General features: G+C 38.1%; 1 protein-coding gene across 2 annotated transcripts; it reads right to left on the bottom strand.

The window, feature by feature from the left end:
• Positions 1-837: 837 nt before the first annotated feature.
• LOC149010752 (E3 ubiquitin-protein ligase RFI2-like) lies at positions 838-21,001 on the bottom strand. 2 transcript variants are annotated; one of them, XM_089160634.1, is made up of 6 exons: positions 18,844-20,553; positions 12,650-12,819; positions 11,443-11,501; positions 2,479-2,504; positions 1,999-2,389; positions 838-1,915 (listed from the first exon to the last, which is right to left on the bottom strand). In XM_089160634.1, the coding sequence occupies exons 2-6, from the start codon at positions 12,785-12,787 to the stop codon at positions 1,378-1,380; spliced, it is 1,152 nt and encodes a 383-aa protein (XP_089016760.1). In that variant the 5' UTR covers positions 12,788-12,819; positions 18,844-20,553; the 3' UTR covers positions 838-1,377. The 2 variants fall into 2 exon arrangements, with proteins under 2 accessions (XP_089016760.1, XP_089016759.1); XM_089160633.1 differs by lacking the exon at positions 18,844-20,553 and adding an exon at positions 20,583-21,001 and having other exon boundaries at positions 840-1,915.
• Positions 21,002-23,012: the final 2,011 nt, after the last annotated feature.

Below are 23,012 nucleotides of genomic sequence, written 5' to 3'. Positions count from 1 at the left end.
AGCTCAGTATCTTTTCTGTTAGTAGAGGTGTTAGTACTAATAGTATTACTTGCCATATGGTGAAAAACTCCAGAAATGTTAATTACAAAACGAGACATTAAAAAAAATGTAGACTTAATGTCAACAAAAAAATGTATATGCTTGCAAAAGTGTGGAAACATGGGGAGCTTCAGTTGGCACTCGAGTAAGGGGTACAGACAGGAAGAACTTGCAAGTTGTTCATGTACTAAACAAGGGCGATTATGGAGGAAGCAAGTTTTGCTTAGGACTTGGTGACTGGCATGGATCTCTCAGAGCCAACTACGTCAATGTGAGAGGTGAAGCCATGTCACGTCGTATGGCCGTGATGAGCTGTACAGGTCACCCCTAGTGTGTGGTGTGTCATGCTAAATTAGGCATTGGCGGTCAGGAATTGCATCCCTAAGGGAGATGTGGGCTACAAAGACAGGTGATTGTAGAGAGACATCAGCAACATATTTTCTTCAATGTGGTTTGCAAAATTCAAACGACGGTAGAAATCATTGGATTTGAGTGTCTTGTATTCTGTAGTCCATATAATTATAAATATATTATATTTATTGTATCCTGTAGTCCATATAATTATAAATATATTATATTTATATGAATCAGGATTTCAGAACAATTACTTGTACGATGTTAAAATTGGAATTATATAGGAATTAGAGTTTTAAATTTTCCAATATGTGAGATAACTTAAACGTATTAATTCCAATAGGGAATTGGGTAACCCATCCCACTAATAAGAATTAGGAGCAAGCAAAGGATAACACACACTTAATAATATGTAAAAATTGTCAGCGATTTTTTGAAATAGTATAAAAAAAATTTCTCAGCAGATATAGTAAAAGTTTTATCAAATCCGTTAAATTCCTCTTATATTTTGCTTATGTTTATTCTTTGTTCGTGTTTGTGCATCCATATCCCCAATAGCTATCACCAGATCTAATAGACTTGCAATGACAACCTTAAGAGATCCCAAGGGTACAACAGTAGCACCGGATCTACTAGCATATGATCTCCTATACAGGGTGGTCTGCTGGGGCTATAATGACTCTGGGTCTCAAAAGAAGATGAATATATGATACAAGAGCTACAACAAGAACAATTCCTCATTTACTGCCGTTCCACATAAGTTAATTGTGTTCCTAGGAGGCCGAGAGATAAATGAGGAAGACAAGGTCACCACACAGCTGCGTGACCACCAAACGATAGTTTTCAGTTTCCAGTTTCCAGTTTTCAGTTTTCAGTTTTCAGGGTCAAGCAGCAAAGATAACGTCGCCGGAATGTACAAATTTGCAGTATTTATATCGTTTTTCACATATAATTTGATTTAGTCGGTCTGGTGTTGGCATGCTTTCATAGAAAAGGAAGCATTCTACCAGAAGGATGAACGGGCTGATAAGAACTCTCCGGCCGACTTTGTGATGATGTCCTCTCCGATACATGTCTCTGCCAAAACCCATTAGGCCGGATGCCGGGATCCGAACCACCAGCAGCCTGATGGAATGGCCCCCACCAACTTGATTCTCTGTCAACTGGGATCAACGGGAACGGAGCAAAGCGATCCCTTTCCCATGCATAGAAACGGCCTCTTAATGGATTCTCGGCATCCTGGAGGCTCCGACCAGATGAACCTGAAGATGGAAAGACATAGAAGGCCCCAGCATGATCAGATGATGAGGCCACAGGTCCTACTGGAGCCAAACCTCTAGGACCACTGGTTCTCCTCATAGCTGAAAAGATGGGAGGTAGTCGCACGCCCACTGAGTTGTTAGGCTGCGGCTGTTGATGGTAAGAATGGAGACCTTGGATCCTGTCATGGGCCCGGGCATTGCTGCCTGGATAAGGTGGCACAATTGGGGAAACCACAGAGCCCCCAGCTCGAGGACCAGAGCTGAAAAATGGAAGAATGCGAAGTTATATTTCAAATAGTACGAGGGGAAAAATGAACTAGAACTTCTGAAAACCAAGACTTACCCATGACTTGGAAGAAAAGGGTGCACAAAAGATCCTGCCCTTGGTATACCATCAGAATCGCCTCTATTTGATCCCAGTGTTGCAGACTGAACCGAAGGTTGATCACCACTGCCAATGCGAGCGTTTGTTGGAGAGTAGGGAGGAGAATGGTGGCCCCAGCCATGATAGTGGAGGTCCAAAGCAGGATAAGCATGTGAAGTTGTGATATCACTGTGCCCAGATAGACTGTTCCAGTGATGGTTAAAATTAGAACCATCAGGAAGGCTCTCACTTGAGGTTGAAGATGAAGGTTGAAGTGGTTGAAAGTAAGCAATGTAAGGGCAAGAATGGGCTGCAGATGATGCAGCTGTATGTTCAGCAAAGATGGCATGCGGTCCCAGCAGATCATGATCTATTGTAGAAGAAATCATGAATTAATTAAGGCCTCCAGTAAAGTTCCACACAGAAGAACTGTAGTCAACAAAAAAGAAGGATACTCACATGCAGGTGACGGAGATTCACCTTCCCTGCAAGAGTGGAAACAATAAAACAAAAAGAAAAAAATATCAGTGAAAAGACAATAAGGTTAATTAACTTTTAAAAGGGGTAATATATGCTAAAACAGAAAGTAGATACACATAGTAGGTACTTCAACTACAGGCCTCTACCAATACATGCAATAGGTCATACCACAGAGTAGAAATATTTTCTTCCCAAATAGTAAGAATAAAGGAGATATTCCATCCCAATGTGGCCACCACAAAATTAAATGTGAGCAGATGAAATGAGATGCAGTAAACTCAACAAGGGAAAGACCAAAGACAACAAAGGTAGAAGGGCATGTGTGCCTCTGATGTCTGAATTCATAGTTGTTTTGACTTTAATAGGGCAGAATGTGCTTCATGGAGCCAAACCCATTTAGTTGAGCACCAAAAAGGAAAACCCATTCAAGGTGTTGGTCTAGTCTTCCTTTCTGGCGCTTGAAGTTAGACGAGTGATTGTTCATGGTTGACTGACTGAAATTTGACATCCTAGTCCATCTAGGTTACAATGGAGCAACCTTACAGTTGTGCTTAGATCCGCCCTTGTCATTAACTGATTTCTTAAACCAAATTCTATGTTGCTGCAGTTTTCTGAAATCCTAGTCAACTTTCTGGTGTCTCATTTCTGCATCCTATATTTTTGGATTTGCAGTTCCAAATTAATATTTTGAGTTTTATTAGAAATTAATTTCAGTCTCATAAAATATCCCATTGATTACCCTGTCCTGAGATTTCCTAGTCACAGTACATACCTTGTGATCTTGACAGCCAGTTATCAGATTAGTCTGAGATCTCAGAATTTTTATTCTACCCATAGAATCAGGCCCTTAACCAGGAATATTGCTCAAACCTGATCAGTAGGTTTTATTCAATCAGGGTTCTCCTGAAATCTAGAAATTCCCCATCTCTTGACCCCACTACTTTTTCTGGATTTTGAATCCTATCTATAAAACCTTCAGACCACATTAGAGAATCAACAAAGAAATATAGAAAGAGTATCCATCACTTCAATTCATATGAAGACACATGCAGGGATCATGAAACGTTGTTGTCATGGTGTCTAGGGGAACCAGAGTGTTGGAGAAGGTGACGCAGATCCAAAGACCTACATCCACAAGAAGAACAAGAGGTAATCCAAGTGTCTTACCACTAAGGCTGCGTTTGTTTGCTGGAATAAAGGTGGGGTGGGAAAATTCTTGAAAAAAGTGTAGATTTCTTACTTTTCCCTTAAATCCCAAAATGGTAGATTGTTTGGTTACTTGGGGTGGGAAAGTGGGAGACAAGGAAACTTGTCTGCTGATGTGGCAACCCAACTTTCCCACCCCCACATATTTGGTGGGACTTTGTGGGAAAGTTGGGAAAAGTAAAAAGTGGGACCCACCACTATCACTTTTCCACAAAACCCTTTCCTTTCCTTTCCTTCTCCCTCACCCCACTACACATGGGACCCACATGTTTTTGTTTCCCCACCCCCTTTTTCCCACCCCACATTTGCAAACAAACGCAGCCTAATAGAAACATCAAAGTACTGGTACAATTTAAGCAATTAGGATCTTCCCCTCGCTAGGTTATGGAGTCTTTTTAAGTTGTTTTTTAATTTTTATTTTAAATTCTCCATAATTCTCAAAGGAAGGTGTCTCATGTCTTAGAGACAAGAAAGGATTAAAACTCCAATGCTGCATAGGAATAAGGGACATAATATAAATAACAGAAAACAGAGAAAGAGAAGAGAAAGGGAGTGAAAAAATAAGAAGAGAGAGAAGAGGGATGGTTACCAACGATTTTCTAAGTTTATGCTCTCTTGTTCTGCAACTTTGTGATCCCCTATAAAGTTTAGTTTAGTGTTTGCTCTAATCAACGCCCCCTTCAGTTCCTAGATCGTGTAAGGGCAGGAGGTTCAAGTCAAAGCCCCATCAATCAAAGAACCCTCTTTTTCTTTGATTTTCCAGGACCTAAAACACCTACAGCACATTCATATCACATAAACAACCCAATCACCAATATTCAACCCATAGAAGAAATTTTGGTTGAAATTGTCGAAATTTCGACCAAAATGCCTACATTTTTGAAAACTGAAACGAAATTCCAATTATTTCGGAAAAATTATAGGTTTCGACAGAGATTTCGGAGACTTCAACCATTTCGGAGGTTTTGACCATTTCAAAATTCCAACTTGTTTTTCCTCAGTTTTTGTTGATTTCTATCCCATTTTCACCTAATTTCTACAATTCCTTTGCCTTCAAGCACCTCTTTTATTCATCTTTTGCCTCCAAACACCTCTTAAGCCACAACAGTTACAAAAAAAGCACCAGCAACAATAGAATGTGAAGCATGAGCCATACTCAACAGTTCCAAACTTCCCTTTTTTTTTTTTTTGTTTTGGTCATTCCTTAAATGATCTTGTATTGCCTTGAAATTAATATATGTTTAGCCTAGGACTATGATCTAATGATTGTGTTTTGTTAAACTTTTTTTTTTTTTTTATTTGCTACCATTTTTTTTTTCATTTTCTGATTTTAATAATTATTTTCTAAATAATGTATTTTATATATATATGTGATATATGGGCTTCAACCTAATATATGTGAGACACCATCACTTGATCTAGTTGGTCATTTTATTTTGTTGACTTGTTGTATATGCAACCATTCTATCAAACAATTCATCTATGCTAATAATTCTATGCCTGTATGCAATACAATTTGTACTTGTTGTAACCAGTCATTTGTTAGTATACTTGAATGATAAATTTTCAGTGGTTTTTTTCCTTCAAAATACTAGTTCCATTGTGTTTATTATGCTTCAAATAGGTAGGAGGCAAGAAATTAGATGAAATGGACGTTGGTAGAAAGGTAAAACCTTTTCTTGGGTCGAAATCCTACTTTCGACAGAAAATTTTTCCTTGATTCAACCACAACATCCCCTGCCCATAAGTAGGACTCTATCTTCTTTGCAGCCCTTAGTCCTTTGCCACCTATTGAGGCCTTCCATCTCAAGGTTCTTCCTGGGAAATCCAAGCTCTCACCCAGCCCAATCGACCCATCAATTTTGACCCAGAAGTTGATAGAATTCTCCCCTTCCATAGCTGGAAACTTGATCCATAACCTAACCCCTAATTCCACTCCTAAACCCTGGATTCGTTCATTCTTCACTTTCCAGAAACCCAAACACTAAACCTAGTTTGCTGAATCTTCAATTCCAGCAACATTCCCCCATCCACAAAACCCTAAAGCTTCACTAATAGCCTTCCCCTACCTTCATCTGTCACAGTCTCATAATTCAACCATAATTCTAACCCTAACTGAGCGGAGACCCTATTTTAACTTATTTCAAGCTACCTGAAGATCCCCGTTATTGGCTCCTAGTTGATCCGTTGTCAATCTAAGACTACATCAGGGAATAAAAAACAAAGCGACACCAGAAGGCAAACAAAGTGACACCAGCAAATCAAGCAAGAGAGTAGTGGCTGGACACCTAGGTGACAACTTCACAACCATGGATTACTATCTACTAGTTCTAACACAGGTGCACCGCCTTGGACGGGCGTAACCCATTTGGGTATTCATGTGAAGATGAACCAGGTCCATGGATTTCTAGGTTCAGTGGATATTTACGGATCATTTACTTTTGGAAAATACATGCAGTTTTCAGTGGGAACTAGGAATTATTAATTTTGAGTTTCATCAGGTTTCTACCTAGTAAGCCTAAATATTAGGAAGTAAGTTTTACTTATGTTTCTATTTTATACTTGTAAATTGTAACCATGATAATCAGACACTGCAACCATTTATTCCTTTTCTATTCCTCCTCCAATTTCTTCTTCTTCCTCCCCCCCCCCCCACTTCTTTTTCCCTGCTACTCCCTTTTATTTCTTTCTCCCCCCCCCCCCCCCCCGCCCTTTCTTTGTTCTGGACAACAGCAGCAGCTCAGAAGAACCAAACTGCCCTACCTTGCCCCCTCACTTATTTAAGTTCAAATTTATATGCTGGAACCTATCCTAGGGATGGAATCACCAGTGTAATGGTTTCAAAAGTCTGCTGGATTCAGGGGTTACAGAATCAGTTTTGGACTGGGTAGCCCTTTTTCCAACTGGAAAAATTTTAGATCCAATGTTGCTTGATCAGTACCTGTTTGAAGAAGTTTCCTTGACTTCCATTCACTAGAGTTTAGAGTTGCAAACCTACAAGTTTTAAGGCTGCTGGTATTCAATCAAAGATTAGTAGGGGTTCTTCCACCTGGATCGAACCTGGTTTCCTAAGTACCAGTCTAAATGTTGGAGAAGCAGCAACCTTTCTCTACATTTCCAAATTTCCTTGTCATATTTTTCAACACTTTCCAAAGACACCCTTCCCTCATCTCTTAGTTCCACTCAGTCTTCTACTCATGATTAGTTGTCTTTATTCTTTTGTCCTTATATAAGGCAGAAGATAACTCCTTTCTCCACCATGACTCTTTCTTGCATTTTGTTTTTTATTTCCACCGTCTACAATTACATGTTCCTTTATTCTAGTCTGTCCATAACTCTGATTCCTCGTAGTCCCTTCTTCTATTTAACTACCAATTAACCTTCAGAAAATTCAGAATATTTACAACTGTGCCACTGTATATTTGATTTATGTTATGCATCAATCTGGTAGGCCCGTAAGTAATCAAATTAAAGGTTAGTCCAACCTAGATTTAGAAAAAAGAATTTCATTTATGCCATTTCATTGCTGCATTATACTTTTAGATTCGGGTTGGTAATTTGGTATTTATATGATGTTACAGAAGTAGCTGTATCATGTATGTTTTTTGCCCTTTTGCTGATTCCAGGTGGCTCATTGTCAAATTGTAGTGATAATAGGTATGAAATATTTATGATAGAAAGGAGTACAGAGGGGAATGCCCACTTAAACCACGTAAGCGCTAGACTGCCCTAAACTGCATTGGATAGCCTCAACACCATGACAACCCTGAAAGGAAATCCAACTAACCAAAGATCCAAATTGGACCTGGGTCATCTTCATCTGGATGGGGCAGGTCCAAGGCAGTGCCCCAGCATCAATGGTCCGTCCTCTCACAGCATACAGGGCTTGCTCAAAATATGAAAAAGGTTGATGACTATATTGAGCAATGGAGTCAGGGAACAGCATTGAAAGGTTACGGCAGAATTAATAGTAAGCATTAAGTGTCTGAACTAATGCAAAATCAATTAAAAAGGGAGACTTCTCAACTTTAGAAACGTGTTAGGATGAAGAATGCAAGCATGAGGCACAAAGAAGGCATGCCTGAATCAGCCTCCCAGGCTTCCCACCAGAAGGAATTGAATGGATTGAACACCAGCCCTTTCCTCCTTCGATCAACATTAAGGAAGTTGGTTTGAAAGAGAAACTGTAGCTGTTTGTACTGTTGTTCTATACAATGATAGAAGGGAGCAGCAGGAGTCCATAATTAAAAGATCCCAAATTAGCAAGTTTCCAATTTGGTCCCCCTTTGCTTGGGATACAAGGCATCTACACCACTGTGAACTAATTACTGGCAATTACCAAAAATTAAAAAAAATAATAATAATACAAATTACAAGCAACTAACATCTACTAGACGAAAAAATAAACTGAATCAGATGGATCGATTCAACAATAAGCCAAAACAACTTAAGCATAAACTGAGTAAAGAAATAAGTTAATCTCATAGGCAACCTGATGTATCCAGCCCCCAGCCAGCCCAAAAGAGCCACAAAAGTGGCCCAAGCCCACTCAGAAGTTGGGCCAAACCAAAGGGGGCCAAATTCTATCCAGGGGTAGAATCATCATTTTCCCACCCCTAGATCAAGCTTAACTAATTGATAGAGTCCATTTTTATTTCTGAATCTTAATTATATTTTTATTTCCTAATTTGGAGTCTTAGTAGTTGAATAATTTTGGTATTTGTTTGTTAGTGTGATAGGGTTTAAATTTTGGAACTTCCAATCTTGGTGAGTAATTGGAATCCTACTTAGTAGGAAGTTCATTAGTTGAGTCCTAAATAGGTAAGTCTTGGTTATTTGGGAACCAAACTTCATTGTTTGAGTCTATTTTGGTTAAGTGGCTATAAGTAGCCAAGATTTTAATGTATTGTTCAGTTTTGAGTGAATGAAAATTATGAATTGAAGAAAGACTTGGGAGAAGTAGTGGGATCCCTGGGAGAGTGACCTGCGGCCAGGTTTTAAGTTAGTGTTTCTGCAATTTTCAAGTTCTTCTTCTACTTCCAGCACTCAAGCGATATTCACAGCCTTCCATTCTCAACATACAAATAAGTTTTGCCCCTTCCACATCAATCCCCTGCAGTTTCAGCTCCTTCCCCTAGCACCCGAGAGCCTTCCCCCTTCTCCTTCCCACGTTTTCAGATCCCACCCCAACTAGGACACCCTCATTCCAGCCCCCAAACACCTCATTATATCCTTTATACCCTTCCTAGAGTCACCCAAGCCTATAGAACCAAGTCCTAACATCTGTTTCCCCAAACCAGTCCTATTTTCTGAGTTCTGAGATTTCTGCACTTCATCTTCTTTCAATTGAAGTTGCAGAATTTATAAAAATTCCAGAAATTTTCTAACACATCCTAAACTCGTTCGCTACAGACCTAAACCCGTTTCTAAACTGCAGAATAGTCCTCCACTAGTGCTAAACTGCTGAACAACAGCCCAATTCCCCAAACCCCAACCCTAGCCAAATCCCAGTTCAACTAGGATTTGAATTTCAAATTTGAGTTGGAAATCCTATTCAATTTCAGACCTGAATTGACATTCCCAGCAGCCTTATTGGCCCCCATACCCCTTGGCCAAAACATCTAGAGGTCCTACCTGTGTGCTGGTTCAACTTTAGAAGATTCTGAAATCCAACCCTAATCCTTGGGTTGCATCATGACCTTATTACCCTATCTAGGCTCATGAAAGCAATCAATTACGTTGAGAAACAAGAAGCCCATTGAATCAAAAGCCCAACACATATATAACCCAACCCAAGTGTTCTTTCTAACAAAACAAGCCCAGTTCAGTGATGAATTTGAATCATTCAAACAGGTACCACTAGATCAAGAGAGAATAAATGAATCTGAGTCTAACATGGGCTAAGGACATATAGAGAAAAAGAGGAGAGAGGCTATCATATTCCTCTTTGGAAGCAGATTTTCAGCTTAGGAACATAATTAAAACAAATTAAAAACTCTCCAAGGTAATTTCTTTAAGGGCAGCAAGATATTTTTCTAACAATTCAAGTGCTAATAAGTTTCCAAACTTCTTGTCAAAGAAAAGCTAAAGAACAACTAAAATGGATGTTGAAACCAGACATGCCATCTAGCATCTGTTAGGAACACATTACACTGTGTAAACAGCTCATGCAGTCCAGTATTGGAAAAGGAGAAACCAGACATTGGTAATGAAACAAACCAGAGGAAATAATCCGATTAATTGAGACATATACTTTCAGTGTATTAGGCTAATACTGAAAAATTATTTAGTGTGTAGACCCAAAAGGGGGGGGGGGGGGTTTCAGAGATACCCCAAAATAATCAGAAAAAAGCAGACATCCCACAAGTATGCCAAATTGGCAATCACCTCCTCTTCTGTTAGAACCATAAATTGGTTTGGTGAAAAGATGAAGATACCCTAGGTAGTATTTATTATTTACTAAAAGCAAATTTACAATTATGCCATATTCAGTATCTTAAAACGTAAAACGACCAATATACCCTCCTAATTATTCCTTTTCTTCAACATCAGAAATTACAATCTCCCTCTCTCATTTCTCTTCTCTTGCTTTTCTCTGCTTTTGAATCTTCACCATTTAATAAATTTAAAATTGCTACTCCTACAAGCTTTGGAAGTCTGAGATCTTATGGAGTGCTTGTTCTTTGTCTCTCTCCATACATCTCTGGTTGCTGAATTGGTAAGCAGAACGGAAAACAGGGCAAAAATGGAAACAGAGTCTTAGAAGAAGAAGAGAACAAGTGAAAGGAGATTCAGACTTGGGAAGTAGGGCTTTTGCGTTTTCAGAATAATACAACACAAATGGCTTCTTATTAAGGAAAACTTTACATTGTATTTGATTTTTGTAATCTTGAAGATTATTGTTTCTTAAGAACATGACTCTAAGAATGTTATTTCGAGAATCATGTCAAAACCGTTTGGTTATTCAAATTCAGTCATGTGACTCTTCCTAAAAACTGTTAGGTTAATCTTGTCAACTAATTCTTCCAAGGAGGATTATGATAGGATTTAGAAAAGGTATCACAGTGGAAGCAAGCTCATGAATTCATTTTTCCAACTTTGGGTATTTATTTTATTTTTCTACTTATTTTTCACTCATTCTCCCAATTTTAGTTATTAAATTTATTTTTTGAATTTCATTATTTTTAATCTAATTCTCCAATTTCAATGTAGTTAATTTTTTTTTTGGGGGGGGGGTTTTCAATACATCTTTCTAATTATTTTTCCAAATTTGGTTTTTTAAATGTATTTTCCACAAAGTTTTGATTTATTTCCCAATTTTGTTTAGTAGATTATTTTTCAACTTTAATCTTTTGTAATTTCTCCAATTATTTTTCCAACTTTCTTTTCTTTTCTTCTGCTGCTTAAATCCTAAGATATATAGATCTCAAAGAAGAACATAATAACTAGAGAATGGAGGAAGCACACAATGTGCGGTTGTCATATCTCTATTTTACTAAGGGCAAGACTGTAAAGTCACAAGAAGATAAGGGCAGTTTAGGGATTATGAAATTATCCAACTATGACTTAATGGAAATTGCTACTAGAATGTACTATTGTGCAATTTTAATTAACATTTGGGGTTGATTGCCAATTGGAAAAAAATTGGGGGCATCTCTGCTTTTCCCCATATTTCTTGGAGTGTATATGAAATTTTCCCTAAAAAAATACAAGCTTCTCAAAGGACATCTTGCTTACTCAAATGATGAATGAACTCGGGAGAATCCGCTAAATGGACACCAATGGACACCAAATGGCTGGAAAAAAGACAAAGACCAATGAAAGAACATTAGAGGTCAATAGCAATCCTTCAAATTCTAAATAAAGAATCTAATGGTTTCAGATAACAAATTAACAGAAAGTCAATGATTATGTTTTTCGTATTGAATTAGATCTAATTAAATAATATCTAAGAATTCAAAAACCACATAAGGTAACTGTTGTAATGTTTGTACAACATGTTATGTAAAACTAAGAAGTCAGGTACATTTTAAATTGAAAAATGCTACACCTTTTTATTAAAGCATTTTGATATACAACCATATGGATAAACCTCAACAAAATATAATTGACAAATAATGCAGTGGAGAACTCCAATATGGACTTATATCATTGGTGGTCATCATGAATATACAATGAAGCAACATCGCAATTTGTTTGGGGCACCCAAATTTGTTGGACATATAGTCCTCATCAGCAGTTAAAGAATAAGAAGAAGAAAGGAGGTGTAGCCAGTGCACAAGGTTCTTGGCACTGCAGGGAGGGTCTTAATGTAAGCAGCCTTTATCCCGGCTTCACAGAGAGGTTCTTTCCCAGAGACCACCAGGTTGCAGTGAAGCAACCCTACCATTACCGCAAGGTCTGCCATCCCTATTCAGCAGTCAAAGTATGTTGAAATTTAACAAATCTGACTCTCCTCCAAGTGTGCATTCATTATTAGGATTGAAAAACAACTTTTTAAAAAAACAAGGAAACAACCAAAAGAGAGAGAAAAGATTCACCGGAGAACAAAATGGGAAAGACCGGGCTACCCATGGCACCATTTTGATAAAAAATTAGGATACGCAACCAAATTTGACTGGTTGCCTTATATAAAGGTCTACATCTATCCAGTGGTCAAGACTGCTAAATCATCAATCCATGTGGCAGGTGAGTACAGAATCATCATTGAAAAGGTCCCCAGATAAAACTGCACCAGTGAACCAGCAACATCTTCACTCACTGATCCTTCCACTTGACTTATACAAGCAGCCAACAAAAGATAAACAAAAAATTTCAGGAAATAAAAAGCAAAAAAGAACAGAATCTTACATTAACTAGCATCTGACTGCAAATATTCTGTCACTACCATGTAGGGCCAATTAAGTTAGACAGATGAATCAAATAATACCCCTGCTATTATTACCATTTCAGAAAAACTTAGATCATATAGATCTTCATCATGGGTGAAGTCTTCCATGCTAAACTCAGTAAATGGACGGCCTCCACTTGCATAAAGCCATTGACCTTTCTCGACTTTTCGGCAATTAGGACACTGCATCATTCCCTTAGCATTGAAGGCGGAACCAATGCAATCTGAATAAAATCAAGGCACATTTAGAAACATGACCGAGGACCATATCCAACTTATCAGTGATACAAATATAGATCATTCATAAAAAGCAGGTGAAATATAACAGGACTTTGGTATGAAAATATCAATAGAATGGCATGTAATTGCAACAGAATCTTCTGAAGCCTATGGCATGGAAGGCTGAATTGGGTTTAGCCTTCTGGACTCCAAAATTAAAAGTGAAAGTAATTAAACAGGACACCTGAGGGCTGGGGTAGCCACTTTAAAGTTTGCAGACAAGCAATCAAGTTAAGCGTTGAAGGCATGCCTAAAAGGATCAAATATACGAGAAGATAACAATATGAAAGTGAAAAAATGAAAATCTTCTTACATCGTAGAACAGTTCCTGCGAGATTCAATTATATAAGCCGTCATCTTGTCAAGAATTAAATAATCGGATTATTATTAAAATGAAGGGTTATCAACCTATAGAATAGCAAAATGACCATAAATTGAAACTGTGATAAATGTAACTACTAATAAGCAAGTGCTGCTGGAGCACCAACCACTTTTGCCTCAAGTTATTGGGGCAACATAGCATCATAAGTGGAATGGTCAGAGCCTATAGCATAAAGCAAAGTTTTGTTGGAGTCCATAACTCCATAGGTTATAATCCCTAGGTCTTAAAGCTACTTTGACCAGCTTATATGTGAATTATACTTTTTAAGTATATGTAGCTGTTTACTTTATGTCCTGACAAGAAATCAAACCCTATGTTACTGAGACGAAACCGTAAAGGAGTTCAAAAAATACCAAGTCTCAACAGGCTTCAACTAGTTTGGTCAACATTCTGAAATTTTTGATGATTTCAACAAAATGACTATCAACTTTCTTACCCAATTTCAGCCAACCAGATTTTGGTTGTTTCAACCAGTTTTGAGTGGCCCATTACATGTCTAGTTTTACCCAAAAATACAAAGTATTGACCACGTTTCAATCAAAATTTTGGTTTTTCGCTGGTGGAAAACTTGGTCAGCACTAAAAAAATTTATCTTCACTAAAACATATAAACTTACCTGGAATCATATAGAACGAGATCTTTGCAGGTTCACAATAATCTCTCTCTTTTATATTGGGATTCACAAGTTCTCATCAATCTCGTAACTCTCGTTACTCCAACCTTTGAATTTTATTGTAACTGTGTGCTTCCTACCCCAATGGCTTTGGTTTCAACAGAAAGAAAAAAAATATTGCACCAACTCAGCGAGATCTCGGTCCAACTCAGTCTTTTGGCTCACCAAATTGGGCGTAGACACCAAGTTCTTGAACCAATTTGGAAAACATGGTTTATAAGGTAATGTACAAATATATGTTTGTTGACTCTTTTGCAAAACCAACCTAAAATTGAATTAGAAAAGATACTGAATCTGGCCTTTTCATTTTTTAACTGTTGCATTAATGTTCCTCTTCATAAAAAATATGTAAGCAATTAATTGTTTCTGCCCATCAACCTGTTCTCAAATCGTAACAAAGGAAGTAAATCATTGGTTCTGCTCATCATCTTCTTCTTGAATTTTAACTAGAGAAATAAATCCAATCAGATATAATAGATTTCTCATGAAACTAAAAGAGGGGGAAAAAACAACAGTAATATCAAAACCTAAAGCAATTCAATCCGGTCATTCAATGCAGGCTATAAATACAGCCTTATGCATGTAACCAAGACAGTTTTTGATGATTGAATCAAAATTGATTTTAGGAGATTCGACTGGAATCAGGGCCTTTAAGGGAGAAAACCTTACTGCAGCATTGCATTTTCTTCTTTTCAGCAATTTTTAAATCCCCTACCTTATTCAACAAGTAATCATCCTCCAACCCCTTCCCATCACCCTATTCATCACAACCTTTCTCTTTCCCCCTCCCCAAGCCTGCAGCATCCCCTCGTTCCTCCCCAAATCCTAATTCCCCTGTCTTCTAATTCTCCCCCCAAATCCCACCCCCTTTTGGAATAATCACCCCGACCCCCTCATTAGCGTTTGAATGCCACCCCTAACCCTAGTTACCCATCAAAACCCTAACCCAACTCCACCCCCTCCTTAGAATCGCCTCCCCTCTGGATCCCCCCCCCCCCCCTTTGCCCCTACCCAGCTTACCACTCTAGCCAACCCTTAACACCCTAGAATTCTGAAACCCTAGTTTTTGTCAAACCCTAACTTAAGGAACCAGATTTTGAATCTGAAAACAGCCAGGATCAGAGTCTTGTTTCAAAGCCCTAAGCCCAAACCCCTAGCCGAACCCTGTTAACCTATTCAACAAACCCTAGATCACCTAAAAGAGCCCTAAAACCCTAGCTGCAGTGACTTAGAGACCCAAATTTTGACTGCTGATTTCCCTTAATTGATCCTGGTTATTGGCCCTTAATCTGGGGGTTACATTACAGGTTTTACAACTGAAACTGGATCATCGATCAATTCTTCAGTTCCAATGATGATAGGATCCTGAATTTCATAGTCCACATTTGATACAACTTTTGATGATTGATTATGCTTGACATCTTGTATAGAAGTTGTTAATATTGGCCAGCTTCCAAAAACTAGTTGCCAAATTAGAAATTTCTCTCCGCAGTTCTACAGAACCCGTTGCAAATTGAAAGCAATAAATTGTATCGATCAGTCTCCACGTTGCAGTGCTTTACAATAACAATGGTAGGATTGTAGGTAGGATTGTAAATAAAATAAGCTCTATAAGGGATGGGGAAATCATAATACTGGAATTCAAACAAAAAGATGAAAACTAAGTGTTTAGTAGTACATCTGGGGAGAAACTTGGAAGCATGTTTAGAAGAAGGGATAGAAGGAAGCAAAAGTCAGGAGCAGTTTAGGAAAAATAAAAAAGAAAGCATATACAAAGAAAGAACCAAACAAAAGGATCAACGATTGGTGGGACAGAATCATAAGAGAATAAACAAAGGGAAGGGTTTTATTTTATTTTATTTATAGAAAAACCAAATGAAAAATAAACAAAGGGAAGGGTTCTATTTTATTTTATTTTATTTATAGAAAAACCAAACGAAATGAGAAGGAAGTGATGTTGTTGCTGGAACCAGAGGAAAAGGGGGAGAAATTTGTTGAACAACTTCCAAAAGGAGGACTCTTGTCACATGCTGGAAGTGGAAGAAGGTTTCTGACTTAATAGAAGAAACAGGTTTTCTTCTCTCTTTTTTTCCTTTTTCGGTGTAAGGAGGGGCAAGGGAGGTGATGTAACCAGATCAAGCCCCCGCAAAAACCATCAAAGAGGGACCCTGGAACAAACTCATTTGGCACACCAAAAGGCTGAACCTTCAGAAGGGTAATTTGGTATTTTCCCCACCCCCTTGAATACCAAAAAGATTCAGTAAATTTCCTGATATTTTTAGGAGTCCATATCTACTTTTTGTTTTTCAATTGGATTCGTGGTTAAGAGTCCTGGTCAGAGTTGAAGCCTAGATGGAATTAGTTTTAAAGTAAGATTCCTGCTGGATAATTGTGTATCAATTCTTGCAAGTTGTTTTATATCTAGAAGATTCCTTTTTAGTTTGTTATTAAGTTGTTGAGTTCTTAGGGGACTTAACCCAAATTGGATTCCCTAGTTGAGTCTAATTAGGTTGAGTTCAAGTCTATTACCCACAAGTGTAAGGCTATTTAAAGCCTCCACCTCCTTGTAAACAAATCAGTTGAAGATTAATAAAAGTTTAGAGACTTGGAGTCATGAGAAACTAGCCCCCAATCTGGATTGAGGGATTAAAGAGAGTTTTTCTGCAATTTCAGAAATGTTCTTCATCTCCTTCAAGCCTGCGACAGCCTTCTTCATCTCAATCTCAGTCAACAGCCCCTCCTATCAAGAATAATACTAGCCCCCTTCCCAACCCCCCTCCCCTCCCCCTCGTCTTTCCCTTGCGGCAGCAGCACCCCCACCCTTCCCCTCCCACCGTAGGTAACCCAGCCCCCTTCCCCCTTCTTCTCTCTCACCAGCAACCCTTCTCCCACCCCCTCCAACCCAAATTCCAGCAACCCTTCCCCAACCCCTTTCCCTCCTCTTTCCTTCTTCTTTTCCCCTTCAATAACGTGCAGCAACCAAGAAATGCAAGTGCAGAATTTCAGGAAAGGAAAGAAAAGAAAGGGAAGAAAGAAAATGAGAAAAGAAAAGAAAGCAAAGAAAACAAGCAAGAAAGTGAAAAAAGAAGGAAAGATTCAAGATTCATTCAAGAACCTCAGGAGAGCCCCTATCATCTTCACCCCATTCTCTAAACCTTCCTAGACCCGACCGCAAGCTCCCAAACCCCTTTCCCCTAGTCACAAGCATTACAACACCTTTTACCTTCCCCCAAACTCCAACTTCTTCAATCCCTTCCCATCTTGGGTATTGTTTGGGTATTAAAAGCCTAACTTTTCCCCAATCCTATCCCATCTTGGTACTGTTGAAACCCCAAATTTCCCAATTCCATCCCATAACCAATTCTTTCCAGTTCCATTCAACAATGGATTATAATTATTTAAACAAAACCTCCAAGGTTTGGATATTTGACTGCTGGTTCTCAAAGAGAGGATCTTTAAAGAACCCAATTTTTAGGGTTTGATATCAACTCTCTAAACCCTAGAGCCTGGGTTACATCAGGTGGTGGTGTTGGAAATGACAGGAGGTGAGGAATGCAGTGGAAGGGAAGGGAAGGTTATAGTAGGAGTCAAGGGGGCAAAAAAGGGGAGAGTTGGGTTGAATGGGGTTCAGTTGGCAAGATAAATCTCTCCCCCCCCCCCCCCCCCCAAAAATAAAACAAAATAACCTGCGTGGCGGGCTCTCTGTCCGGAGGGGAGGAGATAGAGAAAAGGAATAGGAAGAGGGAGAGGGAATGGGTCCTTATACTCTGATAACAAATTGGCAGAGGGCTGGTTAGAGGTTGGAAAGCTGGGGATAAATCAGATCTGCAACGGTAAAGAGAAATGAAAATTCCAAAACAGAGGGAAAGGGGGAAGAGCACACACACAACCCAAAGGCTACTAACTGTACAGAGTTCATTCTATTCATTCTGTCTCTTGATGGGGGACCATATCTATAATAAAAAGAACAGGGAGAAATCAGAGCTGCAATGGTAAAGAGAGATGAAAATCACAAAACAGAGGAAAACGGGGGAATAGCACATACACAACCCAAAGGCTACTAATTGTACAAAGTTCATTCTATTCAATCTGTCTCTTGATGGGGGACCATATGTATAATAAAAAGACCTACAAGACTCATTCTCTAACAAGGAAGCTAACTCAAGTAAGGAAACTGAGAAGAATTGGAAAACCAAATAACCTATGTAGTTAAGCTTTAAAATAAAAGAAAACAGATAAACTAAAAGACCTTAACTTTTTTCCAAATGACATAAATTCCTAAAATCCTACCAGACCCAAGACTCAAATTGGACCTGGTTCATCCCTAACTGAATAACCAACTGGGTTTGAGTCAGTTTAAGGCAGTGTCTTTGCGTCACAATATCTACATTTCAAAGAAGCAATTTTTCAAAGGATGTTTTCCCATTCCTCTAGTGGTGAGTCCCACACTTTGGTTTGAGTGAATCCCCATGAGACAAATAGTTGAAGTGGTCCCCTCTGACCTTCCTATTCATTTTCTACCTTACTGACATTTTCTAAAAAAATTTCTTTTTAGATCCAAAAACTTCTATGTTCAGCAATGCGTTGGGACATCACACATCCTCCAATTTTTTTTTAGTATGTTGGACTTGGAGTAGCCTGTTCCGATAGTGATGAAGCTTTCATATTTCACTAAATAATAAAAAAAACCTTTTACATCCAACAGCCATTTAACTTTACCCTTTTAACCCCTCAAGAAAACCATAAAAAAGTGAGAATTTATAGTGCGAACCAACGGGAAAAAGAATTGCAGAAGAACCAGCATTCCCGAATCTGGAGGCAAAAAGGAAAAGGAAAACCTAGAAAAACTAAAAACAAAAAACCAACAGAACTAACAAAATCCTCATCAACTTAACCCAAGTTTAAGAATGTTACCCTCAGCATTTCCAAAGGACTGCTTTTCTCATCATTCGAGTTGATACATTACTTCTGAAAAAATCAGTGAATCTATCATTTTTCAAGGCTTGTAGCATGATCATTCAACTTAATATACTGTGTCATTTCAGCATCAGAGCATCAACTAAGATGGATGCAATGAGAAAGTTAAAGACCATGTATGTAAATGACCAACCCGCAACCTCTGATCAAGAAGATCAAATGCATCATAAAAATGGAAACTCCCCATAAACCTGTATTGCCAGCAACTTCTTCACAATCTACATGGTTGAATAACTTCTCCACACAACCAGACCTAAAGAAGCCTCTACAGGACACAGTCCAGAACTTGCACATGGAAATACAAAATCCATCGATACAATGTAAAGTGTAGCCTTTGACCATCAAATAAGATTATGTACAGGTTGGTCTTAAATGTTTGCCACATGGCTGAGCAGAAGAAATTGAAAGACAACAAAACTTATGAAGGCCTCTTGCCAATGAAGCAATTTTTCAAGCATACTAGAAAACTCCATTTCTAAAAAAAACACAAAGATGATGTGTCTTACACACAAGGACATGAATTTATTCCAAAAGCACCATAGAACTCTGACCACAATTAAAATAATTGAATCTCATGAACACCAAGATAACCAAATGAAAGCCAATTTCGTTTACCAAAACTATACCACCCATTTAAAAATAATAGCAATCTCAACTAATCCTACCTAATTCGTTATGCAAAATTCCTACAAGCCCAATTAGACTCTACTTTGATTTTGCAAACTGAGCTTGAATGCTGCTCAATCTACAACTGGAATGATAGAAAGGAAAACCATGGGAAAAAGAGGGAGCTCATAAAGGAATCTCATTTGAAGCATAAATTATGAGATCTGAATCACAATCTGGGAGAATTCATGTGTGTAACATGGAAATCAGGACTCATCTAAAGAAGAGCACCAGCAACAGAAAAGGAAAATTATGTATTCACAACTTCACATATGATGAAGTACAACAAATCTTGTGAAAGGGGGGCAAAATCATATGGAATCCTATATCAAAAATAACAGGAAGAACAGGAGGTTTTCATCATGCAAAAACTAAACCTAGTGGATAATTCCTCAATGGACTTGCTGATACCATGATTAGAACCTACAATAACGTGTATTTGCTTTGCAATGTCTAGAAGTCTAAAGGCAAAATCCCAAGTGTAAAACAAAAATAACATTTTTGGGTGTTATCATGAATAAAATGCAACATTTAGTTTCAGATAGATCACGCAGGTAGTGTTCCATCACCAGTTTCTAACTATGCTTGTTATGTCTATAAACCTCATTCCCAATCGCAGTGTAATGGTCAAAAATACTGGAATGGTAACATTTTCTCTTATTAGTTTCAAATTATATAGATACATAGCCTGCATGCGGCATGCAAATTGGCGCACAGACTCTGCTGTCCATTTCACCAGTGATCATTTTCAAACTGCAAACATGACAAATATTTCTCAGAAATAGATGAACTCCAATGGATCACAGATCCACCCTGGTCAATTATCGACGAGTTCATGACAAGATCGATCGATCCTTCGGTTAAATTCACACCGAAGTTTTGAAAATGAAAACGACAAAATGAACAAAAGCTAACTTGAGACGCAACCGAAGTCCAGTGACCCACAAATGTCAACAAATTCAAGCAAAAGCTGAATTCTGTTCGAATTAAATCAGTTATTTCCAAATTACCAAGATGAAATTCATGCCCGCATTGCAGCTTCGCTCTCGATCGGTCCCCATTCTCCATCACAAGCTCGAGGCAAATCGAGCATGACACCGACGAGGAACTGAAAGAAAGCTTCCCACCACCACCACCGTCCAAAAAAGCAGCATCTTCAGAGCCCATATCCTCATGCAAATCCAACCAGTCGAGGGAGAAAATCACTAGAAAAACTCTATCCAATTCCTCCTACGGACCTCACAACTCATTAATCTCGTTCTCCGGCTAAGAAATTAAGAAATGATCGACGTGAGAACTCTCTAGATCTCCTGACAACCAACCGAATCCTTCGGGGGATCGCAGAGAAACGAATGACAAAAAAACTCTTGCAAGGGGGCAAATCTGAAACCCCTCTCTCTCTCTCCTCTATCGTTGCCTCACCGACCGGCTAGATGACGGCTTCGGTTACATCGTTTGGTCATTTAATAATGCATTTTACAAAAATATTTGACCGTTCGATGGAAGCGATGAACGACAGATATAAAAATACTCTATTTATCTGTTTCATGAAAAAAAAATCTATTACAACGTTTTATTATTTGACCTTTCAAGACTACCCGTTTTGACTCTGGATACTAACTCAGGTTAGAGATGACTGGGACAAGTGGTCTATACATAATAGACAAGCTGGATAAAGATTAAATCTGTCACTTTCTTTACTTTTTCTTTTCTTTTCTTTTTTTAGTCAGACAATATTTTATATATTTGATAGGAGGTTATTTTCTATCAAAAAAAAAAAAAAAAAATAGGAGGTTATTACATCATATAGCATCAGACAAAAATTGAACCCACGACCTCTCCAGTCAATGGTATTGGTCTTATCAACCGAACAATCCTGCGATGGTAGGCTATTAAGTGATTAAAATCTCACCATTCGATCCGTAATATCCTCCAAATAGAAATTTGATCTAGAAAATCATGAATTTAAATATTGATAAGTGATACATATTGGATTTATTATTTATTCTTCTTTTTATTGGGTAGAAAAGATACTACCTCATAATCATGTGAAAAATCATTTTCATATAGATGGTGCCAAGAATGGATTGTATTGAATTATACATATATATATCAATTTTGTACCTTGTCAACAAAGATGTCGAGTCAAAATGATATTCATTGGCGCTGTTTCAATCCCTTGTTCCAGATCGAGCATCTTTACTAGGGAAGCGATCGCGCTAAGGGAAGCTTTACTCTGGGCGAAGAAGAAAGCTTTAGTGGAGGTTACCTTTGAGAGCGATTCAGAAGGTCTTGTCTTTCGAATTGCTAACCCTTTACTTCCCAGTGAGACCGAAGCTGTTCGTGTGGTGGAGGACGTCCATTATATACTCTCATCTAAACCGGGTTGGGTAGTTAAACACATCTCTAATGGGCCAATTGTGTGGCTGACAATCTAGCTAGAAAGGCCCAGTCCATGGCAAGTAGGACTGTATGGGCCAATTCCACTCATTGGCTTCTTAAAGCTTGTACTCAGGATGTCTCGAGATTTTCTTGCCCCAGTTTTAATTAATCTTACGTTTACCAAAACAAAAAATGATATTCAATGCACGGTATACTACAGTTATCAAATATCCATTTTCCAACAAGATTTAAGTACAAATCCTTTTAAAACTATCGATATCCATTGTTATAGACCCGATACCATATTGAATTCCATGTTGACCAATGCCCCTTCCAATTACATGTACTATAACCATGTAAAAATCAATCTCACCATGGATATTGATATTGGATACCATTTGACATGGATATAAAGAAGCCAAATAAGGATTGAAATTTTTTACGCAAGAACGTGTATTAAATGTATCATTCATGGGATATAGATTTAGACATAGGAAACCACAATTTTAAGGGATAATTATTGTTGTCTCGTGTACCATAGCATAGTTACTAATCAAACATCATTTTTTATGAAATTATCGTTGCCTCCTACCCCATAAGCTTAATTACTAATTAATGAAATTATTGTTGCCCCCTCACTTCTATTATTGTTAAGTGATTATTAAGATTTGATATGTAGCGTCTATTTTTCCCTTCATTAGAATAAACAAGTTAAAAAGACAATACTACTTTTATTTATAGAAATAATAATGAATGTCATTTTTACCTTTATATTCTTGTCATTTTGGGATTTCTTTTTCTCGGACACTGATTTTGGATTTTAGAGAATCCCAAAACATCATAATCCCCATTTAGATTATGATGAAGACTTAAATGCAAACCAAACTAAGACTCATTAGAATACCTGAGAAATAAACCCTGAACTAGTCCTACTGCAGGTCGGCGCAATATAATTATTCTCTTCTATGTTTGCTTTGTGAAAGGGAAGAGGGAGGATATCAAAACCCATATGCCAGATTCAAATAGAAATTAAATCTAAAGAAAGGCAAAAGGTCGAC

The sequence above is a fragment of the Hakea prostrata genome, chromosome 7 (assembly GCF_041222555.1).
Source record: "Hakea prostrata isolate BN-2017 chromosome 7, UWA_Hpros_2, whole genome shotgun sequence".
In the NCBI taxonomy this organism is placed as follows: Eukaryota; Viridiplantae; Streptophyta; class Magnoliopsida; order Proteales; family Proteaceae; genus Hakea; species Hakea prostrata.
Note: the sequence above shows the minus strand (reverse complement) of the source record. Positions and strands in the feature narration are given on the sequence as shown.

Bases quoted from the DNA above. Each gene is read 5' to 3' on its own strand.
- LOC149010752 (XM_089160633.1), bottom strand. From the start codon at position 20,739: ATGGGCTCTGAAGATGCTGCTTTTTTGGACGGTGGTGGTGGTGGGAAG. The intron at 2,505-11,442 runs GTAAGCAAGATG...CCACTCTTGCAG, and splicing joins CGAGTTCATTCATCATTTGA to GGAAGGTGAATCTCCGTCAC. The intron at 2,390-2,478 runs GTGAGTATCCTT...CTTCTACAATAG, and splicing joins TGAATCTCCGTCACCTGCAT to ATCATGATCTGCTGGGACCG.